Raw genomic sequence first — 15,967 nt, 5'->3', positions numbered from 1 at the left:
TCCTTTTTGCCAAAGGGGGCTTTTGCCCCTTGCCCAACTCATTAAGCATACAAATGAGGTGCAGCAATATTCACTACTTTGCCTAATTTGCATATTTTCTTGAACATAAGGGGGCAGTCTAGACCTAGTCGAAAAGTAATTCTGCTCTACTCTGCGCTGATTAGGCCTCAACTGAAGGATTGTGTCCAGTTTTGGGCAGCAAAATTCAGGAAAGATGTGAAATTGGAGAAGACCCAGAGGAGAGCAACAAAAATTATTAGAAAACATGACATATGAGGTAAAACTGAAAGAATTTGGTTTGTTTAGTTTGGAAAAGAGAAGACAGAGGGATAGAATAGCAGCTTTCAAGTACCTAAAAGTGTAACACAAGGGCTACCTCTAGACTACAAGCCTCTTTCGAAAGAGGCTTTTCTGAAAGATTCTTTTGAAAAAGAGCGTCTAGACTACAACCAGTACTTTTGAAAAAGCGAGCTGCTTTTTCGAAAGAGAGCTCCCAGGCAGTCTGGATGCTCCCTTTTGAAAAAGCAGTTTGCATTACATAGCGTCCTTTTTCGAAAGAGCACTTTTGAAAAAGGCATTATTCCTCGTAAAACGAGGTTTTCCGCGATTGAGAAACTGCCATGTTCTTTCAATTTACTTTCAAAAGAAAGTGGCAGCAGTCTAGACTCAGGGGAAGTTTTTTTTTTTTTTTTTAAAAAAAAGGCCACTTTTTTCGAAAAAATCCTGTAGCCTAGACACACCCAAGGAGGAGAGAAAAATTATTCTCCTTAACCTCTGATGATAGGAAACGAAGCAATGGGCTTAAATTGTAGCAAGAGAGGCTTAGGCTGGGCATTACGAAAAACTTCCTAGCTGTCAGAGTGATGAAACACTGGAATAAATTGCCTAAGAAAGTTGTGGAATCTCCATCATTGGAGATATTTAAGAGTGGGTTAAGGTAAACATTTGTCAGGAATGACCTAGATCAGGGATGGGAACCTTTTTTGAGTCAGGGGCTGCTGACCCACAGAAAAACAACAGTCAGGCTCAAACTAGTAGATTTTGTGTGCTCCTACCTCATGAAGGGAACCGAGGGCGGGGGGGGAGAATACCAGTGGAGTACAGGCAGTCCCCGAGTTACGCGGATCCGACTTATGTCGGATCCGCAGTTACGAACAGGGCCCTTCCTCTCCCTGGTCTCCAGCAGACCAGGGAGAGGAAGCAAAGCGGCGGAACACGCGGGCAGCGGACAGGGCTGTCCCGCTGCCCACGCGCTCCGTGGCTTGGCTCTGCTTTGCTCTGCTTTGCCCCCCCCGTCTCCCTGGTCTGCAGACAATATTCAGCAGACCAGGGGGACGGGGAGCAAAGCAGAGCAAAGCCACGGAGCCCGAGGGCAGCAGGACAGCCACAGCGTGTCTGGGCTGTCCCGCTGCCCCCGTGCTCCGCGGCTTTGCTCCGGACACCTGTGGTACAGCAGCTGGGGCGCTGCCGGTTGGTCCCGTAGCGCCGCTCTGGGCGCTACTGGACCAACCGGGCAGCACCCCAGCTGCTCTGCCCCAGGCGTCCTGATTCAGCCACTGCTGGTCAGTTTCAGCAGCGGCTGAATCAGAACTCCTGGGGCAGAGCAGCTTGGGTGCTGCTGGGTTGGTCCAGTAGCGCCGAGGAGCGGCGGCACTACTGGACCAACCCAGCAGCACCCCAGCTGCTCTGCCCCAGGCGTCCCCAAGTCAGCCGCTGCTGAAACTGACCAGTGGCTGACTACAGGAAGCCCCTGCCCCGGGCTTCCTGGAATCAGCCGCTGATCAGTTTCAGCAGCAGCTGACTTGGGGATGCCTGGGGTTCTTAAGTTGAATCTGTATGCAAGTCAGAACTGGCGTCCAGATTCAGCCGCTGTTGAAACTGATCAGTTTTAGCAGCGGCTGAATCTGGACGCCAGTTCCGACTTACATACAGATTCAACTTAAGAACAAACCTACAGTCCCTATCTTGTACGTAACCCGGGGACTGCCTGTACTGGTACAGGCTCCCCAATACTGAGGGGGAGCCCTGAGCCTCAGGAGCCAGATCCAGGCAAACCTTAGGTTCCCTACCTGATCTAGACGGTATTTGGTCCTGCCATGAGTGCAGGGGACTGGACTTGAGGACCTCTTGATGTCCATTCCAGTTGTAATATTCTATCAGTACCACATGACATTTTGAGTAACAAACTAGTCTAATACAAAATCAACATGGCACACGTTAAACATATTAAAACAAGGTGATAGGTCTTGAAATGTAATTTTGAACAGGGAGCCATCATGCATGTTTTTAGTAGGATGCCACAGGATTCAGTTCTTGGTCCTATGCTATTTAACTATTTGATCAATGATCTACATAAACCATTACTGGCAAAGTTTGTATATAACAGAAAGACTGGGTAAGTGGTAAATAATGACGATACAGATACACTGAAAGAGGGAACTGAAATGCTTGGAAAGTTGCAAGAATGCAAAACACGCATTTCAATAACCAAACTTAAAGTCATACATCTAGGAACAAAGAATGCAGGCCACACTTGAAGGAGGATTTATTCTGGCAAGCACAGTTTCTCTAAAAGAGACTAGGGGATCATGGAAATAATCAGCTACACATGAGCAACTAGTGTAACGTTATGGCCAAAGGGGTTAGTGTGATCCCGTGATATATAAACAGTGAATACTGAGGAGAAGGAGAGATTATATTAATTCTGAATTCAGCACACGTATGACAGCTAGAGGAATATGGTGTCGAGAATTTAAGAAGGACATTGATAAGTTGTGGAGGGTTCAGATAAGATTCACAAAAACAACTGAAGAATTGGAAAATATGCCTTAGCAAGAAAGACCCAAGGAGCTCAATACAACTTATCAGAAGGTTAATGGGTGAGTTGTTCATGGTGTATGATTACCCATGTAAGACAAAACTTCGGTAATAGAGGCCTCTTCAGGCTAGCAGACAAATGTATAATGAGATCTAATGGCTGGAAACGAAACCAAGACATTCAAGAAATGGGGCACAAATTTTTTAACAGTGACTAGGGTTGCCAGATGGTCTCCCAAAAAATACCGAACACATGGACTAAAAATTTGCCAAGCAAACGCCGAACACACATCCTGTGTGGATACTACCAAGAGCCACCAAGCTAGGAACAAAGGGGGAGGCAGCAGAGCCTGCTCTGCAAAGCAGCAGCCTGCTACCCAAAGGAGAGAGAGGCAGACCCTGGGACAACACAATGGTGGGGATGGGGGGGGGGGGGGGGGAGGGGAAGGGAGAAACATGGTTAGGAAGAGGACTCCCCCATAGCCAGGTCTTTGGGAGTCCCAGTGGGAAGAAGCAGAAATTCCACCCCAGTCAGTTTTGGCTGAGCGCCCATGAAAGGCGCCTCAATGCAACTACAAAGCACCTGTGGGCTTCTCTCCTGGACTACGGCACCACAACGCACTTGAACAGCACTCAGGAACAGGGATGAGGCTTCTCCTCCTCCCCAAGGCATCACTCCTCCTCAGATGCAATCAGCTGAGTGCTCCCAGTGCGGATTGCACCCTGCCTCCCAGCCACTCCCCCCGCCTGGCTTCTGCACGCAACTACAAGCTCCCTGGCTGGGAGGTGGGGCCGCGATCAGCGCTGGGAGCCTGTGGTTGTATGCAGAAGCTGGGCGGGGGAAGTGGCTGGGAGTCCCAGCCACTCTCCCCGCTCCCGCCAGGCTCTTGCACACTACCAGAGTCTCCCAGCACCGATCACCGCCCTGCCTCCCAGCCACTCCTCCCACCGCCCGCCCCTCCCCACTTTCTGTCCAGCACACAGCTGAAAAAAACAGAAAACACCGGACACTGCACATGTCCTGTATTTCTGAATTTTTTTTTAAACCGGACAGAGGGCGCAAAAACCGGACTGTTTGGTAGAATACCAGACACCTGGCAAACCTAACAGTGACAGTAATTAACTATTGGGATAACATTAGCAAGATTTGTGGTGGATTCTCCATCACTAGACATTTTTAAATCAAAACTGGATTTAAAAACACACACACACACACACACACACACACACACACACACACACTAATTCAAACATGAATTAATTCAGGGAAACCCTATGGCTAGACTAGATCACCACAACAGTCCCTTCTGGCCTTATCGATGAACCATAATTCTCATACTCAGTGGAATGCCCCAAACTTCACATCAACCTTTTTTTGATGGGGGCACCCACATGGGCAGGAGCTCCTGAAATTCAAGTGGGAAGAAAAAATGGACCAGGCTCCCCCATAAGCCTCCAAATCCACAATATGGTGCCTGTAAGACTCTTTTTACTCTGGGATAAACAGTGATCTCTTGCTACTAGCAAATATAGTGAGACCTGTAAGTACTATAAATCTTCAGCACAGAGGCTGGGTTCAATCTAGCTGATGATGCATTATGAAGGAGGTCATTACAGATGTACATAACATCTATTTTTATGCCATTAAAAAGAATCTAAGATTACATACAAAATGCCATGTTAAGTTATTTCAGTTGCAAAGTCAAGCACTCAAGAAGTTAGGAAAAGCCAAATTTATAGTTATCTATCCAACTTTAAGTCAGCCCAGTTGTATATATATGCATTATGACAACGTGTTTGATTACATGATCACAGGGTCTATTTTTTCCTACTTTCTCCAGTTCATCTGTGCAGCAAGAATAGTCGAGTAAAGATGTGTTTGATGAACTTATTACACAAAAATGTAAAAGCATAAACAGCTTATGAATAAGAGTATGGAGAACAACAAAAAAAAGTAACTGTTTACATGCTAACTTTTCTCAAATGTTAACCTGAGACCTAAAGACCTCAGACCTGGAGTGATAATTAATTTGAAATTCTGTTTTGCCCAGACCTTCCAGTGACCTGATTATCCTACTAAACAGAACAGAATATTCTGGAAATTATAAATTCTCTTCCCTGGTTCGTGGTACCAAAGCTCTCTCAAGTCTGGCCAAGGACTACTGTCAAACTCTAGTATGAGCAACTAGGAAGACTAATCTTACATAGGCTGTTTTTATTCATGTACGAGCAAATCTTGCCCATGCTTTTTTTTACTAAGCTCATTTCCAGGTCATACATGCACTATTAAGCTTTCATACTCCTTCTGAAAGTATTCCATAGCCTACGTAATATGTATTAGCATAAATACTAAAAACATGCTAGTTATCCAACAATTTAACAGACATCATGCTTGCTAATCTAACCCTATACATCTTAATTCTCATTGTGCAAGTCAATCTTGGAAGAGTCAGAGCAAACATACTAGATACCCTTATTCTTCAGTGACATTAGAATAAAGGAAATCAAACCCAGAAGATGTAGACAGGAAAAGTTCCAGTCTACCAATGTTTGATCCGATTGTGATTTCCAGAAACCCCATTAACTAGTTACAGTCCACAGAATCCAACATGTCTCTTCTCAGTGTTCTATAGAAGAAAAGCTCTACTGCCATATACCACAGACCTGCCAATATATGTTGTGATGAAAATTCCTTCCCTCCCGAGCTATAAGATCAGCTGGAACCCTTCCCTTGTGAGAATACAACCCTTTCATGAATGTGAAACAATTTCAGCATATGCATTAGAGAGATTTAGTAAAAACACATTCATGACCTATCTTCAAACACATTTATGAGAAAGAATAGCTACAAAAAGAAACTTCAAAGCAAATCTAATTACAAGTTCCACAACCTAGTCCCACTGGATACATACCTGCACGCTGGCTGCTACAACTGGAGACCCTGAGGCAGAAGACGGTCTGTGTGGAGTTGACAACTGTTTAGTAGCACCCTGTGTTCCACTTCCTGTTCCCCCAGAGAGACTAGTCCTACTTGCTCCACTTGAATTAGGGTTACTGCCCCTGCTGGCAGGTACATTCATTCCAACTCCACTCAAGTTATTTTTGCCAATAGTCCCAGAGGAAGAAGAGTTGGACAACTTTGAAGAAGCCTGAGTGTTCTTTGCAGACTGAAGGCCTGCAGTGCGACTAGAGGGCAGCAAATTCATTGTGGGAGACTGCCTGCTGATATTAACTCCACTGGGCTGTTTATGAAGGGGGTTGTTGCTGGAGTGACTACTCTGGGGGGCTAGTGCACTTGAACTGGAAGAAGTGGGTGATGTTGTGGGCCTGGAGGATGAGGTTGATTTAGATGGAAATTTATGTGATGCTGTGGGCTTGGGTGTCACAGAGGGTTTGGATGCAGTGGGCTTGGGAGAGGCAGCAGGTTTAGGGGAGGCAGCCATGGAAAAGGGAGGCTTGAAACCGTGGGAAGAAACCTGTGACACCATAGCCTTTGCAAAACAGTTACTAGAGGTAGAGGAGCTGGATGCTGTCCGAGAAACTAGTGGGTGGGATACTTGAGAACCACTTCCAGATGATGGGTTAGACAAAGGAAGGCGATACACTACTGTTTTATCTGGACTCTTGATGACTGGAGATGAACAGGAGAGCTTGGGATTACTACTCAGTTTCACCACTGGATTGGTCTGTGACTTACTAATAGTTGCTTGTAGAGGAGACACGTATTTCTGTTGGACAGCTGAATGCTGGTGCGCCTTTCCCACTTGTAATGTTGAAGAACCACCTTGGCCTTCTGAAGAGGATACCAGGAGAGGAGCATCCTTGCACCTCTGAGAGGAGGACGAAGTAGCTGCTTGGCCCTTGGAGGAGGAAGAAATATGGGTCTGCGTAGAGGAAGCAGCTTGGATCTGGCTTGACCTCTGTAGTCCTTGCTGAAGTAGCTTGGCTGGCAAAGGTTCTAAGGAAACCTTGGGATTTTGAATTGAAGAACCAGCAATAAGGCCAGAAGAGATGCCTGTGTGAACCAAGTCCTGGGGTTTCTTTGGTACTGGTCCTGTGTGACCAGCAATAAGACTTGATGAATGTTGAGTTTGGGCTGGTTCTACCTTCTTTGAAGTTGCTAGAGGCAACTTACTCATGATACTTGCTAGCTTCTCTTCTCTTAGCCCAGGGCGAGGTCTTGAGGCTGGTGGGTCTATAGTGGACACCACTGGAGAGATCTTGGCTCCATTGTTGATAACTGCCAAAGCATCAGATATAGAATCCAAAGAGGGTGGGTGAAAAGAGAGGTCTTCATCCAGTGAGTCATCCAGACAGATGGTCTCTGGAGCTGGCGTACTGATAGAGCTAGCGAGTGTACTTATAGGTGTGCTGGAACTCAGTGTAGTAACACAAGCTGAAGTCACCAAAGTAGTACAGGGTTTCTGCTCTTTCTTTGGACTGGAGTCCTGGTGGAAGGAATGGGATAAAATAGAGAAAAACAATAAGAACTCAGAATGCCTTCCCCAAAGCAGAGCAATATAATTTTAAGTGCAAATCCAGAAGTGCAGATCTACTTCTGTATTTTTCCTTTAAAGATAGACTTAGCATTATCTGACACCTACATGCTGCAATACAGAATACCTCGCTCACCAAGTAGTAAGGTATAGGAATGAGACAACAGCCTATTCAATTATGAGGAACAGGTATTATGCTCCACAAGCAATCATATTATGCATGCTGAAAGTAAAAATGTGAGTTAAGTGGTAAGGCACCAGGAATAGCCTCTATGATATCTTGATGCAAAATTCCAGATAATGAACTTGCTATGAGAAGCCCAGATCCTCCAAAAGGTATTTGGATGCCTAACTCCCAATGATTACAATGTGAGTTAGGTGCCTAAATACCTTTCGAGGATCTGGGTCAGAGTTTATAGAAGACCTATAAAGAAAAATGTGAGTATATATAAGAAACTTACCCCTTAATAAGCTAAGCATCAATAAAGCTATACATTGTGGCAGACTATCCCACTTTTCTCTTCCTGTGTGACTGAATCCCCAGAGGAAGAGATGGTGTAGTAAGGAAATGGTTCTAGGATGCAACATTTTAAAGTTTTCAGTCAAATTCAGTCCTGTGTACTCACAGAATACTAGAACTGGATGGGACCTCGAGAGAAAAATCAAGCCCAGTCCCCTGCCCTCACGGCAGGATCAAGCACCGTCTAGATCATCCCTGACCGATGTCTATCCAACCTGCTCTTAAATATCTCCAGTAATGGAGATTCCACAACCTCCTTAGGTAATTTATTCTAGGACATAACCACCCAGATAGTTAGGAAGTTTATCCTAATGTCCAACCTAAACTCCCTTGCTGCAATTTAAGCCCATTGCTTCCTGTCTATCATCAGAGGCCAAGAAGAACAATTTTTCTCTCTCCTCCTTGTAACATCCTTTTAGATACTTGAAAACCACTATCATGTCCCCTCTCAGTCTTCTCTTCTCTAAATTAAACAAGCCCAGTTCTTTCAGTCTTCCCTCATAGCTCATGTTTTCTAGACCTTTAATACTTTTTGTTGCTATTCTCTGAACCTTCTCCAATTTCTCCACATCTTTCTTGAAACGTGGTTCCTAGAACTGGACACAATACTCAGAATCATGTTTGCTTTTTTGGCAACAGTGTCACACTGTTGACTCATATTTACCATGCGGTCCACTATGACCCCTAGATTTCTTTCTGCAGTACTCCTTCCTAGACAGTCACTTCCCATTCTATTGTGTGTGAAACTGATTGTTCTTTCCTAAGTGGAGTACTCTGCATTTGTCCTTATTAAATTTCATCCTGTTTACTGTAAACAATCTATTGTATTATTTAGAACCAGACCCATATGCTCCTGGGCTATGTCTAGACTGGCATGATTTTCCGCAAATGCTTTTAACGGAAAAGTTTTTCCGTTAAAAGCATTTGCGGAAAAAAGCATCTAGATTTGGCACGGACGCTTTTCCGCAAAAGCACTTTTTGTGGAAAAGCGTCCGTGCCAATCTAGATGCAGTTTTGCGCAAGAAAGTCCCGATTGCCATTTTCGCCATCGGGGCTTTTTTGTGCAAAACAATACCACGTTGTCTGCACTGGCCCTCTTGCACAAATGCTTTTGCACAAGAGGGCTTTTGCCCGAACGGGAGCAGCATAGCATTTCCACAAGAACACTGACAATCTTACCTGAGATCGTCAGTGTTCTTGTGGAAATTCAAGCGGCCAGTGTAGACAGCTGGCAAGTTTTTCCACAAAAGCAGGTGCTTTTGTGGAAAAACTTGCCAGTCTAGACGCAGCCCTGGGGTATGTCTAGACTGTATCCCTCTGTATGCAGAGGGATGCAGATTAGGCAGGTCGACATTGCAAATGAGGCAGGGATTTAAATATCCTGTGCCTAATTTGCATAACAATGGCCACTGCGTTTTGCCGACTCAGCACTTTGTCAGCAAAAAGCAGCAGTCTAGTGGGGGATCTGTCGAGAAAGAAAGCCTTTTTCGACAGATCCTGTAAACCTCCTTGCAGTAGGCATAAGGGATCTGTAGAAAAAGGCTTCCTTTCTCGACAGATCCCCTCTAGACTGCCGCTTTTTGCCGACAAAGTGCTGAGTCGGCAAAATGCGTTGGCCTTTTTTATGCAAGTTAGGCACGGGATATTTAAATCCCTGCCTCATTTGCAATGTCGACCTGCCTAATCTGCATCCCTCTGCATATAGAGGGATGCAGTCTAGACATACCCCTGAAGTGTATTATTAGTACAGTTAGTATGGCTCACAGGAGCAAGACTTAGAGCTGTAATTTCACTTGGAATATCACAGTAAAGAAGAATAAACTTTACAGGGTTGCAGAGCTAATCTTCAATATGAAGAAAATTAAAGTAAATCTGAGTTTCAACTATACCTACAACAGAACGTGAGACATACAGTCATTTAGAGGCTACCTCAGCTTATTGCATTGAACTTTTCCACCCAACATGCAGAATTTTCTAGTACTCACCTAATTTATGATGAAAATTCAGTCACCAAAGCACCTAAAATCTGTAACATTTTAATGCATTTACAACCTTCTGATAGCCTATTTTCAATGTTTATATATCTTAAAAGTACAGTAAAACCAAATGGTACGTTACCTACTTTAAAATCTATGTCATAAGGTTCTAATATGCTACCACATGCAATTAAGTGCTGTTTAAAATATCTAACCATAATTTTTCAATTGATATAAAACAGGATCATGAGCTAAATATTCATGCTAAATGGTTTAGTATGTAAACAAAAACTCCACTGTGTGGCAGGCAGGGAGCTGCTCCAGCCCCCACCAGTTAAACCTTCACATATCTACGACAGCCATGAAGCTAAGCACTCCAGATGTCACAATGAACAGGAGGCAGACTTTTGAAAAGTGCATGTGCTGTTTTAGGGAGGTTGCCAAATTGGTCCACTCAAAGAACCTAGATAAAATGTTTGATAAAAAGTGCTGACCAAAAACTGGAATTTCTAACCTACATGGAATTCTGAGATTACAAATCTGGTTCAATCCTGAATTATTATGAAAATTTGAAATTTTTTTTTTTTTGGTGCGTGAAATGAAATATTCTACAGTATTTCATTTTGATCTCACTAAAATTACTCTTTTTTACTTTGACTTTCATGTATAATATATGTCAAAATACTGACTTGTAATAATAATAATATAAATTGAAACAAAACTTTGACCTTAATGTTAAATTTCATTCTCTGTTGAAAATGTCAACGTTCCCCAGAAACGTTTTGATTTCATGCAGTCAGCATTTTCTGAGGGAAATACTTGCCTATTGAAAAGTTTTCAACCTGTACAAATGACTTGGCGATGGAAAAAAATAAATGTTTTAAACATGCACTATGTTAAACATCACTTCCTGAACGTTTGCATGAGTGGCTCCAATATTTACCTTTACTTTGGGCTTAGGTGCTAGAATCACCTTCTTCTTTGCCCTAGTGCGGGAGAGGGAGAGGGAGACACACACACACACCAAGAAAAAAGAGGGTTAGTCATTCTAACTCTAGAAGACTTAATCAAAATAAGTTCACAGGACTACAGAAGACATTCTCCCTCCCTTCCTCCCCCCAATATAAATTGTAACTTTTGTCTCAGGGACTTCTAAGGGTGGGAGGGAATGGGCTAAAAGGAAGAAGCAAAGGTTATATATCATAATATCATGCTGTGTCACACTTCCCTGGGCTTCCTTAGATCAGTAGTTCTCAAACTTTTTTTTCCCTCATGACCCAGTTGAAGAAAATTGTTGATGCCCATGACCCAGCATAATTTGACTAGAGTGAGAGTTCTGGGATGGGGCTGAAGATGAGCTTTGGGGTGTAGGAGGGTGCTCGAGCTTTGGGAAAGTAGTCAAGGTGGGGCAGGAAACACTTACCTTGAGCAGCTCCCATCAGCAATGCAGTGGGGGTGCTAAGGAAGGCTTCCTGCCTGTCTTGGCACCACAGAGCATGCTGTGCCCCAGAATAGGATGTTACATTTTGATTAATTGACTAATCAAATAGTCAATTCAATTTGCATCGACTATTCAATTAGTCAATAAGGGAACCTCAACATTTGAAGAGTAGAAACAGCCCCAGGGCTGTTGCTATACTTCAAAGGCAAAAGAGCTGCAGGGAGCACGGGGCCAGTGGGGGACTCCCCCACTGGCCCCATGCTCTCCGCAGCATTTCAAAGCAGCAGCCCTGCATTCAGCCCAGGATCAGTGGGGGAGTTCCCAGCTGATCCTGGGCTCTTTGCAGTGTTGCTGCTTTGAAACATTGCGGGGAGTTAAGTGTCAGGCTCCTTGTGGCATTTCAAAGCGGCAACACACCGTGGAGGCTGGGATCAGCTGAAACGCCACATCAGTCTGGGAACTCCCCAGCTAGTCCTGGACTGCACACAGTGTTCAAAGAGGTAGTGCTGCATGGAGCCCATGGTTTGTATAGAGGAAGAAGCTTGGATCTGCTGCTTTGAAGCACCCCCTCTGCTCCTCCCCCCCACCTCTTTCTGATAGAGACAGCAGGTGGGGGTAGGGGAGGGGGAACAACTAGTTGACTAGTGTGTTGACTATCTAATGAGCATTTGCTTATTGGATAGCTGATTAGTTGTTTACATCCCTACCCCAGAAGCAGCCAAAAGCAGGCTCCCAGCCAATGGAGTGCAGGGCTAGTGCTCAGAACATGGTGTGCTCTTCTGTCCCCCGGCCTCACCTAGGAGCTGGTCCTGTTGCCAGCCGCTTCTGGGGCACAGTGCACTCTGCGATGCCAGGACAGGCAGGCTACTTGCCTTAGCACCCCCCACTGGTCACCTGACCACCCTGCAGTAATAAGATTTAGTGCCCAACTTTGCACAACCCAGTATGAGGTCATGACCCATAGTTTGAAAAACATCTGACGTATTTGCTGACTAACCAAGTTAAAAGCAGCTCTCTCATTTTGTACTCCTGAGGCAGAGAATATTTTTATTCCTATTTAGAGAGAATACACTGTTTAATGTAAACTCATATTTCAGCCTATTTCAGGGAAAACTGTTTACGCCTATTTAGTAGCTGCTATAGCTTTGTACAAACTGGAGTCATCTCTCATATTTGGAAGCCTGTTGTGTTACACAGACATGGCAGCTGAGCCAAATAATTCACCAACGTGCAATCTGCCTCACAATCAAGGAAACTGTTGCATGCAAATTAGGTGTACAGTAAGGATGATGGTTGGATGAGTTACCACTGGTATTACAATGGTCTAGAACAGGGCAGGGCAAGATGCAGCTCGCGGACTGGATCCAGCCCCCCTAACACTGTGATCTGGCTCGCAGACTGCATCTGACCACTTTCTATTTATATGCTCCTACCCATGCCATTAAATTGTCAGGCAGTGGCTCAGGCAGCAGATCCTATTTAAATGTCTCCTAGTTGCGTGCCTCCAGGTCCAGACAATCCTAGGGGGAAGGCTGGTCTCAGCCTTGCCCCTTCCACCTTAGACCAGATCTGTTCCGGGGGTGGAGGAGGCCCAGGACCATGTACCAAAATTCATTAAGTGCCCCCTTGAAAATTATTGCCGACCCCTGGCCTAGAACTATTAATGTGGCATAGATGCATGTCTTGCTGTTGCATAGGTTTAGTTTCAAAATATGTAGATTGGATTGGTAACAGACTACAAATCCTAGTAATGATGGAATCTGGTGATATTCTGCAACAAGAAGAGCTCAAAATACTTGTAGTGGTTTCTATCACTTCACATGGTCACTCTGAAGCCAAGAATGTCTGAATCAATCATGAAATCTTATTGTTCAGATAAAAGTGGCTTATATACCTTCTATTATAATTGACAACAACCTATAACACCTGGATGTCCTGAATGTTTTTACATCTGTATTGTGTTGTCAAACCATACAGAAGAAATAAATATTAAAATAGACAAAAAAGCAAAAAAGACTAAATTTCTGTCTGACAAGCTTATAAAATGGCAAAATGGTCACAATTAACTTTTGGCACTTGTGTTACTGAAACAACCAGTTTGGTAAGATGCAAAAATAATTAATCATTTAAATTAATATGAATAGCATCTGTCGTTATACCAACTCAAATAATTATAAGAACTAACATTTCTTAGCTTCAAAGTCTGAGGACTACTATTCACTCACCTGTACCCTCCACTGTACACATACTTTTGCCCTTCAATTTCCTCGAGGGATTAAATATTTTTCTGCAATATACTGTTTTTATGCCCTTCTCTGAAGCATTTGGTAATAGCCATGTTTGAAACCATATATGGACCATAGTTCATACTTTATGGACCACTGTTCAGATCTGCTGTTACTATTCGTAAGATTAAGAATTGTTTTGTTTTTTGCTTATCCTGGGAGTTACAAGTCGCTTTGTGCTCCAAGTTATAAATAAGTATTCTAATTCTGGCTGAACTACAAAGACTCCTCACAGAGAAGGCAACAGCACTAGTGATGTTTGAGGGCTAGAGAAGGTAGAGTTTTACTTACACCAGAGTGGATATCTTACTAGATAGGTTTTTGTGGAGTGAAGCCAAGAGAGGAAAAGTGAGAGAAATACCCACATGCTACAATACTTATTTGCTAAGGGTGTAGCAAAGTTTAGGATTTGTAAATCACTTGGAAATCCTTGGATGAAAGGTGTTATACCAGTATTAATATCTGTTCCAGATATTTAACCACTTCATGCTTGAATTCCACAAACCACAATGCCTCAAGGACACCAAAATGGTAGGTCAGAGAGTTAAATCATTAAAAGAAAAAAATTGGGTATATTTTAAAGCTACTCAAGCAGAAAAACAAAACAAAAAGCAGGAGGTAGAAGCAGTGAAAATAATCCATAATCCATCTGAATTCCTAAGGAGTAGAGCAACACACAAGACTTGCCACAGCTACCCAGACAACTGAAGCACAAAAAAAAAAAGATACCAGCAGGTGCCAGCTTTATACTCACGGAGCAGAAGTGAGATGATTGTGAACACTTCGACTTTCTTTAAAGAGCATCCTGAAAGAAAGAGGAGAGAGACAAAGTAATTCTATAGAAGCAATCATGACATGGTCATCAGCAAATCATCTACCACCAGGTTTCCAGATAGGCCATTTACTTATCTGCCCCCTCTAAGCACTAAGCAGAAGTTTATTTGCACAGTTTTCTTGGTATAGTTAAAAACAAATAGTCAACCATAAACAGAAGAATGCTGCAAAACAGATTACAATTCACATTCAATATACATAACTATTAAGCTGTCAGAAAGCAATGCAGACTAGTATTACCTTTAATGGGACAGAAGTATTGTATTTTAAAATGTCACCCTCCCCTTGTCAAGGTTTTCAGTGCAACGTACAACCAAAAATTACCATCAGTATTTCACATTATAATGGTATTGGCAATACCATGGTCCTTGATTTAAATTAACTTCTGGCACTGCAAGGGGTCTACACATCAGTTTCCTTACCATGGAGGAGGAGGAAAGCATAATCCAAAAGACAAGCTAGATCCCAAACATCTCAGCATCATGTACAGAATACTAAAAAAACTGCTACACATAACATCACTTTGGTTGCTTTGACACTGTCAAAATTCACTAATGGGGTCAACAAGTACAGCTCTACCAATGACCGCAACAGCAGAAGTTTCAAGGTAGATAGCGTTCAGGTATTATTACCTTGTCACCAGATCCTGCTCTGAGATGGGTTGGACATCATGGTGCTATAAATGCCCACATCCACTTGAATGTCCTCTAATGCCACCACACCACCACCGACAGCTGCATCAGACGTGAATTACAGTCCCCCCCCTTCTTTCCTGCCAGGCCCCCTCCCCAAGTTTAGGCATCAAGGCTTTAAAGGTGCACTTGGACAATGAAGCATTTTTTTGCACCACTTCCATTGTCAGGCAACTCATCCACCATTTCACCTAATCCTGAACAGCTATTTATACAGCTTCCACTACTGATAACACACTGGAGAGGTGCACCCCAGCAGAAAGTTTTCCAAGTATATAAAGTGCATTGCAGCATGATGCACTCATGCAGATTCAAGAGTAGAATTTCATTAATCCCATCAGAAAACTCTTCCAAATGTCTTTTCAGTACAGCACCCAACTCCCACCTCTCCTCAATTCCATTATTCATTCTTCTGACTTCATTCTCATGACTGCTCTCCAGTCCTATGTTCTCATTCAATTCCATCCATTTTAACAATCTTCAACCTCGTTTCACATCCCCTGTACCGTTCCTGCTCCTAAGCCACTGAATGTCTCTAGTCTAAAGAAAATCCAGGGAGAACATGGACTTCCTCCTTTGCAAGTTTATTTTGTTTACTCTTCCAACTTCTTCCAACAGTTATACATTTCAATCTCCTCCCTGCATCCCTTCCAGTGGCATAGCGAGGGTGTATTGCACCCGGGAGCAAAGGCAAAATTTGTACCCCCCTCCCGGCGCATGGCTGAGCCCAACTGTGGGGGGGGGGGGGGGGGGCAAGAGAAGAGGGGGGAAGCTGGTACTGCATCTTCCCCCGCCCCATCCAGTTTGGAGCCAGGCACCGCCCCCCGTACTGATCCACCGGTGGAGATGGAGTAGGGTCGGGCTGTGAGCGGAGAGGAGATCTCCACCTGCCAGCAGCGGGCAGAG

At 43.8% G+C, this 15,967-nt stretch overlaps 1 protein-coding gene across 6 annotated transcripts in view; it reads right to left on the bottom strand.

The window, feature by feature from the left end:
- The window catches only part of UBN2 (ubinuclein 2), a 125,411-nt gene that overhangs the window by 39,620 nt on the left and 69,824 nt on the right, over positions 1-15,967 (bottom strand). For all 6 annotated transcript variants that reach the window (XR_012905657.1, XM_075935246.1, XM_025187092.2 and 3 more), the window contains exons 12-14: positions 14,290-14,340; positions 10,753-10,795; positions 5,730-7,265 (exon numbers count right to left, since the gene is read on the bottom strand). Coding sequence is in view for 5 of the 6 variants with exons in the window: in XM_075935246.1 (XP_075791361.1) it covers positions 5,730-7,265; positions 10,753-10,795; positions 14,290-14,340 (1,630 nt within the window). In the remaining variant the exon portion in view is untranslated. The remainder of the gene's footprint in view (positions 1-5,729; positions 7,266-10,752; positions 10,796-14,289; positions 14,341-15,967) is intronic.

The sequence above is a fragment of the Pelodiscus sinensis genome, chromosome 1 (assembly GCF_049634645.1).
Source record: "Pelodiscus sinensis isolate JC-2024 chromosome 1, ASM4963464v1, whole genome shotgun sequence".
Taxonomy (NCBI): domain Eukaryota; kingdom Metazoa; phylum Chordata; order Testudines; family Trionychidae; genus Pelodiscus; species Pelodiscus sinensis.
The sequence above is the reverse complement of the archived record's forward strand: the minus strand, read 5'-3'. Positions and strand labels throughout refer to the sequence as shown.